The following is a 17,906-nucleotide window of genomic DNA, read 5'->3' on the forward strand; positions in this document are numbered from 1 at the left end:
GTTACTATGCACTCTGTTGGAACAGGTGTGTGTGTCTGTGTCTGTGCGTGCGCTCATGTATGTGTGTCTATTTGCGTTCGGCAAAATGTCATATTATTATCATTACAATTCAGATTCAGCCACATCACCAAGAAACATGGCAACCTGTCCCTGTCCTTGCCTGCCTGTCGTCAAAACAACCAGCAGCCAATCAGAGCCGGGGGGGGGGGTGAAGCTGCGTGCTAGCACTGAGCCCCTCATGTTTATTCTGAATGAACAGTGGAGCATGTGACTCTTCGCATCCCAATCGCACAGCTAGCCTCTCAATCCACTGTCCTGCTGTGTGTGTGTGTGTGTGTGTGTGTGTGTGTGTGTGTGTGTGTGTGTGTGTGTGTGTGTGTGTGTGTGTGTGTGTGTGTGTGTGTGTGTGTGTTTTTGTGTGTGTGTGTGTGTGTGTGTGTGTGTGTGTTTATATGTGTGTGTGTGTTTATGTTGACGGGGACCTAGCCCTGGACAACAGTAGCTGTCAGAGGGGAGAGGACAGAGTCTGCCTCTCTAGGAGTGTCTGCCTGAGGAGGGTAGCCGTTGATAAGGGGCAAAGAGCAGAGCAGCTTGCAGGCCTGCTGGTGAATTTTTCATTAGGGAGATTCTCTACACTGAATGGACTGAGAGAGTGGAGGGAGGGAACGCTGCCGGGTGTGCACGTTACAGACACACAACGACAGGCAGACCCAGCAGGAGAGAGAGAGTGAGAGAGAGAGAGAGAGAGAAAGAGAGGAAGACTGAGAGGTGGGGAAGAAAGAAGAGAACACGGGAGCAGTTTTCTTCTTCTTCCTTGGAAGGAGGACGAAGACTCTACTAGCACCTGTTGAAGAGGAGAGAAGAGAAGACGGAAAGACTGAAATCATTGCCCTCTGAGCTTTGAGGAAGTCTCGCAAAAGAGAGAGAAGATACAGCGAGAGCGAGAGAGGACTCTGGTTGCTAATCCCTGAAGCTGAGAAGGAGTGAGCACAGAGAGAGAAAGAGCGAGAGAGTGGAGGCAAAGCCACACACACTGTGTGAAAGCAGGCATTTGTGTGCATGTGTTAGTGTATTAGCCTCAATCGCTTTGCTTCCCTCCAGCCCTCGGCTCTGCCTGCCTGTGCATGCCATAGCCTCTGCCAGAGAGCAAACGAAAGAAAGGACAGAAAAAAATCGGAATTGAGCGCCGGTGTCCATCTGAAAGATTCCACTGTTTTCCTCGTCTGTCCATCAGCATGTCATCCAACGAGCTGAGTGCTCCGGACGCTGATTCCGGATGCATCAGGACCTTTAAAGAACACATGCACCTGGAGCTGGAGCCCCCCAAGCTGAACACTGGCCAGGTGGGGAAGCGGGGCGCCACCTCGCCCAAACTATCCCCCCGCAGCTCCCCGCGCCTCTTCCGCAGGCTCATGGTCAACAAGGGGGGAATCCGCCACCGTCGGCGCTTCACCGTCGCTCACACCTGGTAAGGAGGACTGACAGGGGAGATGGGGAAGGATAAATCATAAAATAAATAATATATGCAATTTAGCAAATGCTTTGATCCAAAGCGACTTACAGTCATCCATGCATACATTTTTGTATGGGTGGGGAATGAGCCCACAATCCATGGTGTTGCAAGCGCCATGCTCTACTAACTGAGCCACGGAGGGTGGGAAGAGCTTGGGGCTGGGAGGGTGGACCCTGGACTGTGCGTGTACAAGGTTAACTAATAAGGCTCTGAGATGGAGCTACTGTTATGTATTGATAGAGGGGGTCTGTGGCTTTGCTAGAGGGGCGCAAGGTGACTGTGTGTTTTGAGGAATGTCTTGACGTCTTGATAGTGAACGTCACGTCTCCTTCCACTTTGCTCTGTTCCACACGTTGTGCGTGATTAGGATCGGGGTCCTACTGTGTTGCGTGTGGTGTGTGTGTGTGTGTGTGTGTGTGTGTGCTTTCTTGTGAGAGAGCAAGATGTTTCAGGTGGAGGAGTGAAGGGCGTTATGCCTGTTTGAGCTATGGGTCTATATGGAGCTGGGTTTGGAAGCATACACTCACTGGCTCTACACAGCTGTCTCTCACTCCTCTGCCCTTCTCCTCTGCGATCTCTCGACACAAGCCTGTCTGTGTGTCTGTGGATGTCAGCATGTGCGTGGCATGTCTCTGTCTGTGTTTGTCTGTCTATGTGGATGTGAAGTTGTGTGTGTGTGTGTGTGTGTGTGTGTGTGTGTATGTGTGTGTGTGTGTGTGTGTGTGTGTGACATCCTTTTATGTGAGATATTACAGTGCATTCGGAAAGTATTCAGACCCCTTCACTTTTTCCACATTTTATTACGTTACAGCCTTATTTTTACTCATCAATCTACACATAATACCCTATGATGACGAAGCAAAAACACGTTTTTAGAAATGTTGGCATATTTGTTAAAAATAGAAAACTGAAATATCACATTTACATAAGTATTCAGACCCTTTTCTCAGTACTTTGTTGAATCACCTTTGCTAGCGATTACAGGCCCGAGTCTTATTGGGTATTGGGTACAAGCTTGGCACACCTGTATTTGGGGAGTTTCTCCCATTCTTCTCTGCATATCCTCTCAAGCTCTGTCAGGTTGGATAGGGAGCCTCGCTGCACAACTATTTTCATGTTGAAGTCCGGGCTCTGGCTGGGTCACTCAAGGACATTCAGAGACAGGTCAGGTCCTGGGCGCTCTGGAGCAGGTTTTCATCAAGGATTTCTCTGTATTTTGCTCCGTTCATCTTTCCCTCGAACCTTACCTGTCTACCAGTTCCTGCCATTGAACAACATCCCCACAGCATGATGCTGCCGCCACCATGCTTCACCGTAGGAATGGTGCCAGGTTTCCTCCAGACGTAACACTTGGCATTCAGTCCAAAGAGTTTAATCTTGGTTTCATCAGACCAGAGAATCTTGTTTCTCATAGTCTGAGAGTCTTTAGGTGCCTTTTGGCAAACTCCAAGAGGGCTGTCAAGCCTTTTACTGAGAAGTGGCTTCCATCTGGCCACTCTACCATAAAGGCCTGATTGTTGGAGTGCTGCAGAGATGGTTTTCCTTCTGGAAGTTTCTCCCATCTCCACAGAGAAACTCTGGAGCTCTGTCAAAGTGACCATCGGGTTCTTGGTCACCTTCCTGACCAAGGACTTTCTCCTCCGGTTTCTCAGTTTGACCGGGCGGCCAGCTCTAGGAAGAGTCTTGGAGGTGTTCTTGGCGACCTTAAATGCTGCAGAAATGTTTTGGTACCCTTCCCCAGCTCTGTGCCTCTACATCTAATCCTGTCTTGGAGCTCTACAGACAATTCCTATGACTTCATTGCTTGGTTTTTGCTCTGACATGCACAATCAACTGTGGGACTTTATATAGACAGATGTGTGCCTTTCCAAATCATGTCCAATCAATTTAATTTACCACAGGTGGACTCCAATCAAGTTGTAGAAACATCTCAAGAAGCATCAATGTAAACCGGGTATTAAAAAGTCTGAATACTTATGTAAATAAGTTTTTTGGCTTTGTTTTTATGGGGTACTGTGTGTAGATTGATGAGGATTTTTTATTTATGTAATCCATTTTAGAATAAGGCTGAAAACTTTCTGAATGCACTCTATGTATAGAAAGCATAAGGACTCCATAGGGACCATATAGGGGGGTTTGTGACCCACAGCGAGACAGGCCTTGAATGGTTTGATTTTGCATTGACTTACAGCTGTGAAGAAAGATCCTTGCTGATGTCATGTGATGTTAGATGGCAATGTAATAGAAAATCAAATGTTTAAGAACCCTAAGGGCTGTAATTTGCAATGGTTTCTCACGCCCAAATAGGTTCACTATTTCAAGCCCCAGAAACATATTGTGCTCATGCATATGTCTTAGTCCAAGTGGGTGACTGCAATGTGGAAGCGGATGTGTTTCAATCACCTTGACATCTGTCGTCTTAAACCTTCCTTATAGTCTAATGCAGTGGTAGTCACTAATTCTGGCCAGGGAGCCTCATTGGCAGAGTTCAGAACACTGAGAGAGCCACCACCTTACCACGTTAACTGCAAATTAACATGACATACCTCAATTACGTTGTTTTGTCTGTTCATGCAATGCTTTCAATAGAAGTCAACTCCAAATATAGCACATAAAACAAATAGGGATGTGTACACACCCCAATTGAAGAGCATGCTTAATAGTCTGATGAGTGGAAGTGTGCCTGCTGCTCCGTGACTCTCCGTATGCAATACTTGTGCATTGAGATGGCAGTCTGGGAAAGCATTGGTCAGCCTATTCCTGTGTTTCATTTTCAGAATGTCATTGTTTGAAAATGTTGACTCACAAGTCATAAAATAGGACATGACCTTTTGCTTGCACTCCTTCAGAGCTGGTTACTCTGTGTCAGGGACCATGTACCATTAGTGGGGAAAGACCCGTTCTCAGCTCGGCTATCAGGGTGTCATTTGCCTCCAGTTCAATAACCTCACATTCAACTGCAGCCGTGTCTTTTTCTTTTTGGCTAGCTTGTCCCTCGTCATTTGTGTGTGCAGGTCCACTAGCTTCCTCACCATCACCCTCCTCGTTTTCCTGTTCCGTTCGAGTGGCAGGTTGCTCATTTCTGTTGCCTTTTGTGATCGTGCTTGACTACTACATACCGGTCCGTTTTACATGTTCATTGCCAGGGAGTTCGATTTGGCCAAAGATGGTGATGAACACTCACTTTGATGCGCCCCAAATCATGTGCATTCGAATTGGGTTACACTATTGCTTTGCTTGGCCCTTCGCCTCCCGCCTCCGTAGCTATCTGCTTTGAGGGCGAAGCAACAGTTTACTCAACCTCACGTTGATGCAAAGCTCAGTATCTATCATATGCTGCCACCTATTGGATGAGCGAAATAGTGCAGTTTATGTTTGTGAAATTTGACTGCTCAGAATCTATTTGAGATTGTGCTGTATTTGGTAGTCTCACATGTACAATTGTAATATTATGCGAGCCGCCAATTAAGGCTCTGAGACACGCAATGACTATGCCTGCTCTAATACCTCAAAGGGGCCAGTGCTCAGCTACACAACGACATGAAAACATACGTTAGTGTGCTATGGTATAGATACTATATTATTCACTGTAGTGTTTTTTTTTTGCGGACTAAAGTTACTGTAGTGTTGCGGACATGATTGTATTGTAGTTTTGCAGAAATGACTGTATTATACTGTAGTATTTGCACATTGCTATAGTATAAATACGGCAGTAAACAAAATGAGTATATACTGTACTATATATAGTATTTACTGTGGCGTTTTTGCTTTATTATCTTTGACATAGCAAAGATCCCTCGACCATGTTGTAGTACTTGCTATATTTTGTATTTTGCTTCCTCCGTGAGGAAACCTACTGGACAAACCACAGACACCGTATGCTCCATAACCTGTAGGTATGAATGAGGTCTGAACAGATAGTTCAGGGCATCTGCTCTTTTCTGTAAGCTATAACAAGATAAGGTCTATACTTGGCATGTAGGTGTCTCACTCTGGGTGGTACAAATTGGGATATGAGAAGGGGAATGGACAGGGTATATGTACTGTAGTGGTTTAGCAGACTGTTGTGTTTTTGCGGACATTCATTACTGTAGTATTTACTGTCGTGTTTTTGCAGTCTGTAGTATACTTTTTACTATAGCATTCTACGGTATACTACAAAATAATATAGTAAGTACTGCTCATGATCGAGGGATACTACAGTGTGTAGTATAGTATTCTACAGTGTACTACGGTTTACTATAGAGCTCTATAGTAAGTACTGTAGTATTCTATAGTAAACTGCAGCATTTTTTCACGTGGACAGTCACATGCTGAAATAGACACGGGGAGACACCCAATCTCTCTCATATATATGGCTCTGTAATCAATGATACCTTACATCATTCGCATTCTACCAATTGGCTTAGGGTGGTTTGAATAGGATCCAGCAGGATTGGGCCTGTATCAGATTTGCTGTTGTGGAATAAACAAAGCCTTTCAGTCAATGAAGCTGGATGTGGATATTCAATACTCTTTCGTATTGTGTTGTAGTGATGGCATGGCTATATTTCAGACAAAGAGAGATGCTGTCTATTGAAGGTATGAGAAACCTCCGGGGAGCCGACCGGTGAACTCAGTTGCATCCTCTGACCATTCTCCCTGCATTCAGACAAAGGTAGCTGTGTTTGGGTCAGTGTGGCTCTGTGGGGTTCTGCGGCCATTACGTGTCAGTCAGGAGCACAGTGCCTCTCCACCTCTCCAACCCTGCACTCTAACAAGCTGCTACGTTAATGTTTAATGTGCAACTGAGGTACCTAGGTACCCCCACTGAGAGAGACTGCATTAGAGAGAGAGAGAGCGAGCAAGAAAGAGGGGGGAAAGCATTATAGCACCTGTACATAGAGTGCATTACACCACTTACAGAGATGGGGTCAGAGACACTCCTGGAGACATTCTAAAATGTCAGTAGACATTCTGTAACATCAAATAGAGCCACTGCACACCAGAAGTATAAGGTTCGGCACACAGCCCCTGGCTATGTCTCAGTTTAAATGTCACAACTAATATCCCTTCTACAAAATCCATGCCACCATGACCTGGTATTGTGTTGTTTCCTTCCTCTGCACTTTGTCTCTAGCCATTTTCACAACCACATTGTTATAATGGAACCCTATTGCCTATACAGCCAAATGGGCCCTGGTCAAAAGTAATGCACTATATATGGAAATGGTTCCATTTGGAAGGCAGACTTAATCTCTAACAGAGGGTTGTTATGGGAAGTGGCAGGTGGTGTTGTGGTGGTGTTGTTGTGGTGGTGTGTTGCCCCCGGCTGCCCTCACTGTGTTGTGTTGTGGGAGTGTTGACGGAGTACTCTACTCTAACATTACTCTGGTGAGGGTTGTGTTACAGAGCCCCTGAAGGCTGCAGAGAGACAGAGAAAGGCAGAAAGAGAGATACCTCATTATTTGAAACCTACTTGTGCCTGGGTGGGGTTTTCACATACAGTCCAGTCCTCTTTAAAGTGTACTCTGGGGTAAAATAAAAAAAAGAAAGTGCCAGAACTCTGTTCTTTGTATTCACACTCCCTTGCCTTTGAATGAGGACTCAACTCTTTTACCAGTTCACTTCACCTATTTTGTGGTCCGAGTCCTCTTTGCATTCACCAAAATCATTGTCCAACATTCACTCATTGCACTCTGAGTGCAGGACAAGTCATTCCATCAGAACATGTTATCAGACAGATATCTACATACAAGTTGGAAGCAAATAGATATATGAGTCATGATAATTGTAATCAGAAGATACTATTAAAGATGTAAATATTATTGGCAACAGAATAAATAGCAGAAGTATAACGGCAGCATAAATAATGCTGTAATGGAAAATTGTACACCCAATGTTAGGCTACTGATTTTGTACCCTATGTTGTGATTTTCACCAAATATACTGAACAACAATATAAATGCAATATGTAAAATGTTGGTCCCATGTTTCATGAGCTGAAATAAAAGATCGCAGAAATGTTCCATACACACAAAAGCTTATTTCTCTCTCATTTTGTGCACAAATGTGTTTACAGCCCTGTTAGTGAGCATTTCTCATTTGCTGAAATAATTATCAAATCAGCTGATGTCACAAAGTGCTGTACAGAAACCCAGCCTAAAACCCCAAACAGCAAGCAATACAGGCTAGGAAAAACTCCCTAGAAAGGTCAGAACCAAAGAAGAAACCTAGAGAGGAACCAGGGTATGAGGGGTGGCCATTCCTCTTCTGGCAGTTCCGGGTGGAGATTATAACAGAACATGGCCAAGATGTTCAAATGTTCATAGATGACCAGCAGGGTCAAATAATAATTACAGTGGTTGTCGAGGGTGCAACAAGTCAGCACTTCAGGAGTAAATGTCAGTTGGCTTTTCATAGCCGATCATTCAAAGTATCTCTACCGCTCCTGCTGTCTCTAGAGAGTTGAAAACAGCAGGTCTGGGACAGGTAGCACGTCTGGTGAACAGGTCAGCGTTCCATAGCCGCAGGCAGAACAGTTGAAACTGGAGCAGCAGCACAGCCAGGTGGACTTGGGACAGCAAGGAGTCATCAGGCCAGGTAGTCCTGAGGCATGGTCCTAGGGCTCAGGTCCTCCTAGAGAGAGAAAGAAAGAAAGAATGAGAGAATGAGAGAGAGAATTAGAGAAAGCATGCATAAATTCACACAGGACACCGGATAAGACAGGAGAAATACTCCAGATATAACAGACTGACCCTAGCCCCCCAACACATAAACTACTGCAGCATAAATACTGGAGGCTGAGACAGGAGGGGTCGGGAGACACTGTGGCCCCATCTGACGATACCCCCGGACAGGGCCAAACAGGCAGGATATAACCCCACCCATTGTCAAAGCACAGCCCCCACACCACTAGAGGGATATCTTCAACCACCAACTTATCATCCTGAGACATGGCCGAATATAGCACGCAAACATCTCCGCCACTGCACAACCAAAGGTGGGGGCGCCAACCTGGACAGGAAGATCACATCAGTGACTCAACCCACTCCAGTGACGCACCCCTCCTAGGGACGGCATGGAAGAGCACCAGTAAGCCAGTGACTCAGCCCCTGTAATAGGGTTAGAGGCAGAGAATCCCAGTGGAGAGAGGGGAACCAGCCAGGCAGAGACAGCAAGGGCGGTTCGTTGTTCCAGTGCCTTTCCGTTCATCTTCACACTCCTGGGCCAGACGACACTCAATCATTGGACCTACTGAAGAGATGAGTCTTCAATAAAGACTTAAAGGTTGAGATCAAGTCTGCGTCTCTCACATGGGTAGGCAGACCATTCCATAAAAATGGAGCTCTATAGGAGAAAGCCCTGCCTCCAGCTGTTTGCTTAGAAATTCTAGGGACAGTATGGAGGACTGTGTCTTGTGACCGTAGCGTACGTGTAGGTATGTATGGCAGGACCAAATTGTAAAGATAGGTAGGAGCAAGACCATGTAATGCTTTGTAGGCTAGCAGTAAAACCTTGAAATCAGCTCTTGCCTTAACAGGATGCCAGTGTAGAGAGGCTAGCACTGGAGTAATATGGAGTAATATGATGCTAGTTCTAGTCTAGGTTCTAGTCTAGATTCTAGCAGCCGTGTTTAGCACTAACTGAAGTTTATTTAGTGCTTTATCCAGGTAGCCGGAGAGTAGAGCATTGCAGTAATCTAACCTAGAAGTGACAAAAGCATTATCTTTTCTGCATCATTTTTGGACAAATTATGCAATCCATCCACCTGACAGGTGTGGCATATCAAGAAGCAGATTAAACAACATGATCATTACACATGTGCACCTTGTGCTGGGGACAATAAAAGTTCACTCTAAAATATGCAGTTTTGTGACACAACGCAATACCACAGATGTCTCAAGTTTTGAGGGAGCGTGCAATTGGCACGCTGACTGCAGGAATGTCCACCAGAGCTGTTGCCAGAGAATTGAAGGTTCATTTCTCTACCATAAGCTGCCTCCAATGTCGTTTTAGAGTGTATGTCCAACCGCAGACCACGTGTAACCACGCCAGCCCAGCCCAAACTGTCAGAAACCGCCTCAGGGAAGCTCATCTATGCATCATCCTCACTGGGGTCTTGACCTGACTGCAATTAGGCGTAGTAACTGACTTCAGTGGGCAAATGCTCACCAGGAGAAGTGTACTCTTCACGGATCAATCCCGGGTTTCAATTGTACCGGGCAGATGGCAGACACCGTGTAGGGTGTGCGGTTTACTGATTTCAATAGTGCGAACAGAGTGCCACTTGGTGGAGGTGGGGTTATGGTATGAGCAGGCATAAGCTACAGACAACGAACACAATTGCATTTTAGTCGATGGCAATCTGAATGCACAGAGATACCGTGATGAGATCCTGAGGCCCATTGCGGTGGCATTCATCCGCCGCCATCACCTCATGTGTCAGCATGATAATGCACGGCCCCATGTCACAAGGATGTGTACATAATCCTTCCTGGAAGCTGAAAATGTCCCAGTTATTCCATGGCCTGCATACTCACCGAGACATGTCACCTATTGAGCATGTTTGGGATGCTCTGGATCGACGTTTTAGACAGAGTTTTACAGTTCCTGCCAATATCCAAAAATGTCTCATGGCCATTGAAGAGGAGTGGGACAACATTCCACAGGCCACAATCAATAGCCTGATCATCTCTATGCGAAGAAGATGTGTCGCACTGCATGAGGCAAATGGTGGTCACACCAGACACTGACTGGTTTAAGGTATCTGTGACCACCAGTTGCATATCTGTATTCCCAGTCTTGAAACCCATAGATTAGGGCCTAATAAATGTATTTCAATTGACTGATTTCCTTATATGAAGTGTAACTCAGTAAAATCTTAGAAATTGTTGCATGTTGCTTTTATATTTTTGATCAGTGTATACTGAACAAAACCCCACGAGCAAATAAACAGTTTATGAAGCTCTCTTTGCCTATTGATCACATATTGAAAACAAGTCATCTGAATTAAAAACTTTCTGTGCGTCACTGAAAACCTCTCATAAATATCCCAAACAGCACAAGTTTTTTCTGCAAACCTACATATCATCATCTTTTCTCCTTTGTGGAAGCAATGGGAGGGGTATTGCAGGGGAAACGGTGTTGCAGTAGTCTAGAGTGTGGTGCGGGAATAATGACAAGCGAACCTGGGGAGCTTGGTGTTCACATTGCCATAATAAAAAGGGAACAGTACCGAGGATTTTAAGCAAACCGAACTCAGGCCACCTCTGGATATCGGCTCAGTTCGGTTTGCTTTCTGTGGCTCTTTTGAGGGGTATGTGTTCCTGTGGAGTGTTCACACTGGACAAAAAAATTAAACTGAGTTCACAAAATTGTCTGAAAGGGACCAAGTGTGAAAACACCCTAGGGACTTGGTACTGGGTGCTCACTGTGCCACTGCTAAAGGCCTACAGGTGAGGAGGGCACAGGGGTATGGGGTTAGAGGGGGTGTAGGGGGCAAATGGGGAAAGAGGGGCAAAGAGGACATAGGGGTCATATGATGGACAAAGGGCTACAAGGGGTATATGGGATCTTGTGCACATCTCAGTCTCTGAGGCAGGGCCTCTCCAAAGGAATTCATATGTAATGTCTGTTTGTCTCTCTGAGATTCTCTTGGACTTTGGGTCACTCACCTACCGTACCACTGCTGTGGTTGTCTTGACCATGTATGGTCAGGAGCAAGAGCGGTTGTGGTGCCAAGGTATCGGGTGAAGATGAGATGATGTAAACTGAATGTGTGTGTCTGTTGGGGTTTCGAGCCTTTCTCTCATCCTCATCCACCCCTCCTGCATCCAGTCTCACACACTAATGTTCCTGTTTACTCCTCCGCATAATGTCCTCTCTCTATGTTTTGGGGTCTGTCTATGAATAAGGAGCTAATCTCCTCTGTGTGCGTCTCCTCTTAACCAGATGCTCTGTCTCCCCTGTGTCTGCAGCCCCTCTCCCCAGGGGGATGTATCTTTACTGGTTTGTTTACCCTAGACTCTGTAGACTCTGGCATGTCACTTCTCATTTCTCTCCTCCTCCTCTTCCTCTTCCTCTCTCACTCGGCTCGGCTCAGTCCACCACGCCCTAGCTCTCTGTTTCTGCTCTCTGAGCCAAGCTAACCTACTGGACTGGAAAGCAGAATATTCCGGTTGTGTGTGTGTGTGTGTGGGGGGGGGCGCAATACCGAGCAAGATTTTTCAGATTGGTAAGGAAATACTTTAATGTCAGACACTGCTCAGAACTGGAATTTTTCTCCGCAGATTTCAGTGCTGTTTAATTATTTCAGCTCAGTGGCTAAATTCTCTCAATACAACCAAAATGCACTTAGTGTACAAAACGTTAGGAACACCTTCCTAATATTCAGTTGCACCCTCTTTTGCTGTCAGAACAGCCTCAATTCATCAGGGCATAGACTCAAGGTGCTGTAAGTGTTCCACAGCGAAGCTGGCCAATGTTGACTCCAATGCTTCCCACAGTTGTGTCAAGTTGGCTGGATGTCCTTTGGGTGGTGGACCGTTCTTGGCTGTCTACCATACCCTGTTCAAAGGCACTTAAATATTTTGTCTTGCCCATTACCTCTTTGAATGTGACACTTGTCTCAATTGTCTCAGGGCTTAAAAACCCTTCTTTAATTTATCTCCTCCCCTTCATCTACACTGATTGGTGGATTTAACAAGTGACATCAAAAGGGGATTATAGCTTTCACCTGGATTCATGTGGTCAGTTTATGTCATGGAAAGAGCAGTTGTTCCTAATGTTTTGTACGCAGTGTATAAGGGTATTTCTATAAATATTGGGGCCAATGTGTGACATTGGGATCAACATTTGAAAATGGTTTGAAACAAAAATGTAACAGCGTTCTTCGTTTGTCAAAAGAGAGTCGGACCGAAATGCAGCGTGGTGGTTACTCATGATCTTTAATGAAGGATTGCGATACATAAACTATTACAAAATACAAAACAACAAATGGAACGTGAAATCTAATTACAGCCTATCTGGTGAAACTACACAGAGACAGGAACAATCACCCACGAAATACAGAGTGAAATCCAGGCTACCTAAATACGGTTCCCAATCAGAGACAACGAGAATCACCTGACTCTGATTGAGAACCGCCTCAGGCAGCCAAACCTATGCAACACCCCTACTCAGCCGCAATCCCAATAACTAAAAAACCCCACTACGAAATACAACAACATAAACCCATGTCACACCCTGGCCTGACCAACTAATTAACGAAAACACAAAATACTAAGACCAAGGCGTGACAGAACCCCCCCCCCTAAGGTGCGGACTCCTGGACGCACCTCAAAACCATAGGGAGGGTCCGGGTGGGCGTCTGTCCATGGTGGCGGTTCCGGCTCGGGACGTGGACCCCACTCCATAAATGTCATAGTACCTCCCCTTCGCGTCCTGGGATGATCCACCCTCGCCGCCGACCATGGCCTAATAGTCCTCACCCAGAACCCCACTGAACTGAGGAGCAGCTCATGACTGAGGGGCAGCTCGGGACTGAGGCAGCTCGGGACTGAGGGGAAGCTCGGGACTGAGGGGTAGCTCGGGACTGAGGGGCAGCTCGGGACTGAGGTGCAGCTCGGGACTGAGGGGCAGCTCGGGACTGAGAGGAAGCCCAGTACTGAGATGAAGCCCAGCCAGGCAGTTGAATCCGGCAGATCCTGGCTGACTGGCGGATCTGGAAGAGTCTGGTTGACTAGCAGATCTGGAAGAGTCTGGCTGACTGGCAGATCTGGAAGAGTCTGGCTGATTGGCAGATCTGGAAGAGTCTGGCTGACTGGCAGATCTGGAAGAGTCTGGCTGACTGGCAGATCAGGAAGAGTCTGGCTGACTGGCAGATCTGGAAGAGTCTGGCTGACTGACGGATCTGGCTGCTCCGTGCTGACTGGCGGCTCTGGCTGCTCCATGTAGATTGACAGCTCTGGCGGCTTCTTGCAGACTGACAGCTCTGACTGTTCCATGCAGACTAACAGCTTTGGCAGCTCCTTGCCGACTGGCAGCTCCTTGCAGACTGGCAGCTCCTTGCAGACTGGCAGCTCCTTGCAGACTGGCAGCTCCTTGCAGACTGGCAGCTCCATGCAGACTGGCAGCTCTGGCTGCTCCATGCAGACTGGCAGCTCTAGCTGCTCCATGCAGACTGGCAGCTCTAGCTGCTCCATGCAGACTGGCAGCTCTAGCTGCTCCATGCAGACAGGAGGCTCCGGCAGCGCTGGAGAGGAGAAAGGCTCTGATAGCGCTGAACAGGCGGGAGACACCGACAGCGCAGGAGAGAAGAAAGGCTCCGACAGCGCAGGAGAGGCGAGGCGCACTGTAGGCCTGATGCGTGGTGCTGGCACTGGTGGTATTGGGCCGAAGACACGCACAGGAAGCCTGGTGCGGGGAGCTGCTACCGGAGGGCTGGGTGTGGAGGTGGTACTGGATAGACCGGACCGTGCAGGCGCACTGGAGCTCTTAAGCACCGAGCCTGCCCAACCTTACCAGGTTGAATACTCTTGGTCGCCCTGCCAGTGCGGCGAGGTGGAATAGCCCGCACTGGGCTATGTAGGCGAACCGGAGACACCCAGCGCAAGGCTGGTGCCATGTGAGCCGGCCCAAGGAGACGCACTGGGGACCAGATGCGTAGAGCCGGCTTCATGGCATTTGACTCGACGCTCAATCTAGCCCGGCCGATACGCGGAGCTGAAATATACCGCACCGGGCTATGCACCCGCACTGGGGACACCGTGTGCACCACTGCATAACACGGTGCCTGCACTGGGGACACCGTGTGCACCACTGCATAACACGGTGCCTGCCCGGTCTCTCTAGCCCCCCGGTAAGCACAGGGAGTTTGCGCAGGTCTCCTACCTGGCGTAGCCATACTCCCTGAAAGCCCCCCCCCAAGAAATTTTTGGGGCTGATTCCCGGGCTTCCATCCACGTCGCCGTGCTGCCTCCTCATACCAGCGCCTCTCCGCTTTAGCCGCCTCTAGTTCCTCCTTGGGGCGGCGATATTCACCAGGCTGAGCCCAGGGTCCTTTTCCGTCCAGTTCTTCCTCCCATGTCCAATTCTCCAAGTGGTGTAGCCTCTCCCACTGAAGCTGCTTCTGTTGCCTCTCCTGTGGCTCCTGCCTGTTAACACGCTGCTCGGTCCGTGTGTGGTGGGTGATTCTGTAACGGCGTTCTTCGTTTGTCAAAAGAGAGTCGGACCGAAATGCAGTGTGGTGGTTACTCATAATCTTTAATGAAGGATCGCGATACATAAAATAACTTTTACAAAATACAAAACAACAAACGGAACGTGAAATCTAATTACAGCCTATTTTTTATTTTTTTATAAAAAATAATTTATTATCTTCAATACCATTCATTCTTTACAACTCATAATTTACATACATACTCAAATAATGGTATTTTAATTAAACTAATTAAACTAAACATAAACCCCAAACAAAACCTCAGGGGAGCATCTTCCCTCCCCGTCACCCTACAAAATACCTTTCCCTATCTCCCCGTCCTTAATCTATCCTCTTACAAATCTAAATGACACCCAGCCCTAAACCCCCCTTCCACCTCTCCCGAGCAGCATGCTGCCCCCACTTCCTCTCCTCCCTCTTCATCCTCCCCCTCAAATCTCCTTCCACCCTCCTCACTATCTCTTCCACCCCCCAATCTCTCCCTGTCTTCACCATGTTCTGCCTTGCTTCCCACAGCCCCCGTTTAAAGAGACTCATGAGAAGCCAGAGCAGAAACCTGTCCCTATCCGTCCCTCTCGCTCTCCCTACACCCCTCTCTAACCTGGCCCACGTCAATACAAAATCCCTCTTTACCAAACCTAACAACACCCGTGCTCAAGCCCATACTACTCCGGCAAAGGCACAGTCCCAAAAGACATGGCGCACAGTCTCCTCCCTGCCACAAGAGGATCTTGGACAGGTGGGGGATTGCACCAAACTATACCGGTACAAGATGGAACGTACCGGCAAACACTTATGAAGGCTCAACCAATTCAGGTCCTTGAGCCTGTTGTCCAGACCCCGCGCCTGCACTCCCTCCCAGACCACTTCCGAGATGCCCACTACAGGCGCCGGACTCCCTGCCTTTCTGACCTCCTCGTACAGGTGCCTATGATCTAAACCTACTCGGGCAACTTCAACCTCAGGGTGCGCACGCAGCCACTTGGCCGCATGACCAAAGTGCCACGGCAGCTGTTCCGCCCGAGGACCCGTGTTAGACCACACCATTATGCTTCTCACCTGATACGAGAAAAATACCCGCAGGAGGTAACCGGACGGGTGTATCACTGGCTGAGCAAGCTCCGTTTACAAGAAAGAAACAAAAATTGTGTCCAGCTTGAGGGGGAAATGTGGTACCCCCCTACCCCCCCCCCCCCCGATGGGACAGATCATGGGTGCCCTGGTGACCCACTCGCACCTGCCACTCCACATAAACTGAAACACAAGCCTCACTAGAGGCCTCTTCAGACAAGCCGGCAATGGGTAGATGTATGCCAAATACAAAAGAGACGGCAACACATCCACCTTTAGGACCAGGACTTTGCCCATAAAAGACAAATACCTAGCTTTCCACATTGCTAGCTTCCTCTGTACCACTGCGATACGCATGTTCCAGTTTAGTGTCGCTGAGCCGGAGGTCTCAAAATGGACCCCGAGAATCCTCAGGGCCCCCTCACAGAGAGATAACCCCCAGGCACATCCGTTCTACCGCGCCATCTTCCGAAAAACTTGACGGAAGACTTTGCATGGTTCAGAACTGCTCCCAACGCTCGGGTGAAATCCCCAAAGATGGCAAGGGACCTTGTCAGGCACGAGTCCTTGCACAACAGCAAGGAAGTGTCGTCGGCGTACTGCGTCATCTTAACACGCAGCCCACCACTTCCAGGGATCAGCAAACCTTCCACTCCTGTGTCTGCCCTAATGGCAGCCCCCAGAGGCTCCATGTACAGAACGAAGAGGAGAGCCGAGAGTGGGCACCCCTGCCTGACCCCAGACGAGAGGTCAAAAACGTCACCCAAGTGACTATTTACACTAACTCGGCACCCCGCTCCGACATATAATGTACGAATCCATCCTATAAACTTCTCCCCAAATCCTAATCGACCTAACACTCTGAATAAAAAGGATCTATTCACGCGATCGAAGGCTTTCGCCTGATCTAGCGCTGCTACCATAAAAGGCAGTCCTCTATCTTCAACCCAAGCGATGGAGTCCCTGATTAACTGTAGGTTCCATCTAATAGAGCGGCCCTCTACCCCGCACGTCTGATCCTCATGAACGACGTAGGGAAGGGCTGTGCGCAACCGGTCTGCTAAAACCTTTGCAAGTAGCTTGTAATCTACACACAGCATGGTCAACGGCCGCCAGTTGCCAAGGTCTGTTACTTCCCCCTTCTTATATAAAAGTGACAGCACACCAACAGCCATTGATCCCCCCGGGACCCCCGTCTCAAGGATGGCCTTCAAGACTTCGAGGACCACTGGTCCAAGTATACCCCAAAACTTGAGATAAAACTCAGCCGGCAGCCCATCCATCCCAGGCACCTTCCCTTTTCCCATCCTCCTAAGAGCGCTCTCAACCTCTGGGCCTCCATCACTTCTCTAATGTCCTCCGGCAACCGCCTGGACAAGTGTTCTAAAAACACATTTCCCTGCTCTACATCTATTTCCCTTTCCTTAAATAAACCTTGGAAATGATCAGTTGTCACACTGACCATATCCTCTGGTTCTCTAACTATACTACCATTTTCTTCCCTAACACCATGCATTACCTTCCTACTCTGTCTTGCCCTAACCAACTTAAAGAACATAGCAGAACAAGTCTCATTATGTTCTAGAAAGCCACTATGCGCACGCTCCAGGAAAGCTCGATCCTTCCGCTCCTGCAACTCCCTGAGCTGCGCCTTTAGGGTTGCGGATCTCTCCCAGCCAAACGACCCGCCGAGGTTGCCTGCCTCGTATTCGAGTTCAATTAACCTTTGGATACGATCCACCTCCCTCCTCTCCTCCCTTTTTTCCCTCTTGCAATACCCTATTATAAAAGCCCTAATCCTCACCTTAACTAATTCCCACCACTCTAACACCCCCTCGCACATGGACCGGAGGCCCTCAAGCCTCCAAAAGAAACCATAAAACCCATCAACAAAAGCCTGCTCCTCCAGCACATCCCGATCTAGCTTCCAGTACCCCCTACCAAAGAGGCAGACTGGCGACCCCACCTGCAGGAGCACCCCGTCGTGATCCGAAAAGAAAACAGGCAACAGCCGCCCAGACAACTTACCCAAAGACCTGGGTACAAAAATATAGTCGAGCCTCCACTCAACCCCCCTGGAGTTGCGCCATGTAGGACCGTCCATTTTCGGAGTAGTGTGCA

At 48.0% G+C, this 17,906-nt stretch overlaps 1 protein-coding gene across 1 annotated transcript in view; it reads left to right on the forward strand.

Moving 5' to 3' along the window:
- Positions 1-279: 279 nt before the first annotated feature.
- LOC135556185 (3',5'-cyclic-AMP phosphodiesterase 4B-like) overlaps positions 280-17,906 on the forward strand; it is a 197,192-nt gene continuing 179,565 nt past the window's right edge. The window contains exon 1 of the mRNA XM_064989176.1: positions 280-1,468. Coding sequence (XP_064845248.1) covers positions 1,236-1,468 — 233 coding nt within the window. The 5' untranslated portion in view covers positions 280-1,235. The remainder of the gene's footprint in view (positions 1,469-17,906) is intronic.

Source organism: Oncorhynchus masou, chromosome 15 (assembly GCF_036934945.1).
Source record: "Oncorhynchus masou masou isolate Uvic2021 chromosome 15, UVic_Omas_1.1, whole genome shotgun sequence".
NCBI classification, from domain to species: Eukaryota; Metazoa; Chordata; class Actinopteri; order Salmoniformes; family Salmonidae; genus Oncorhynchus; species Oncorhynchus masou.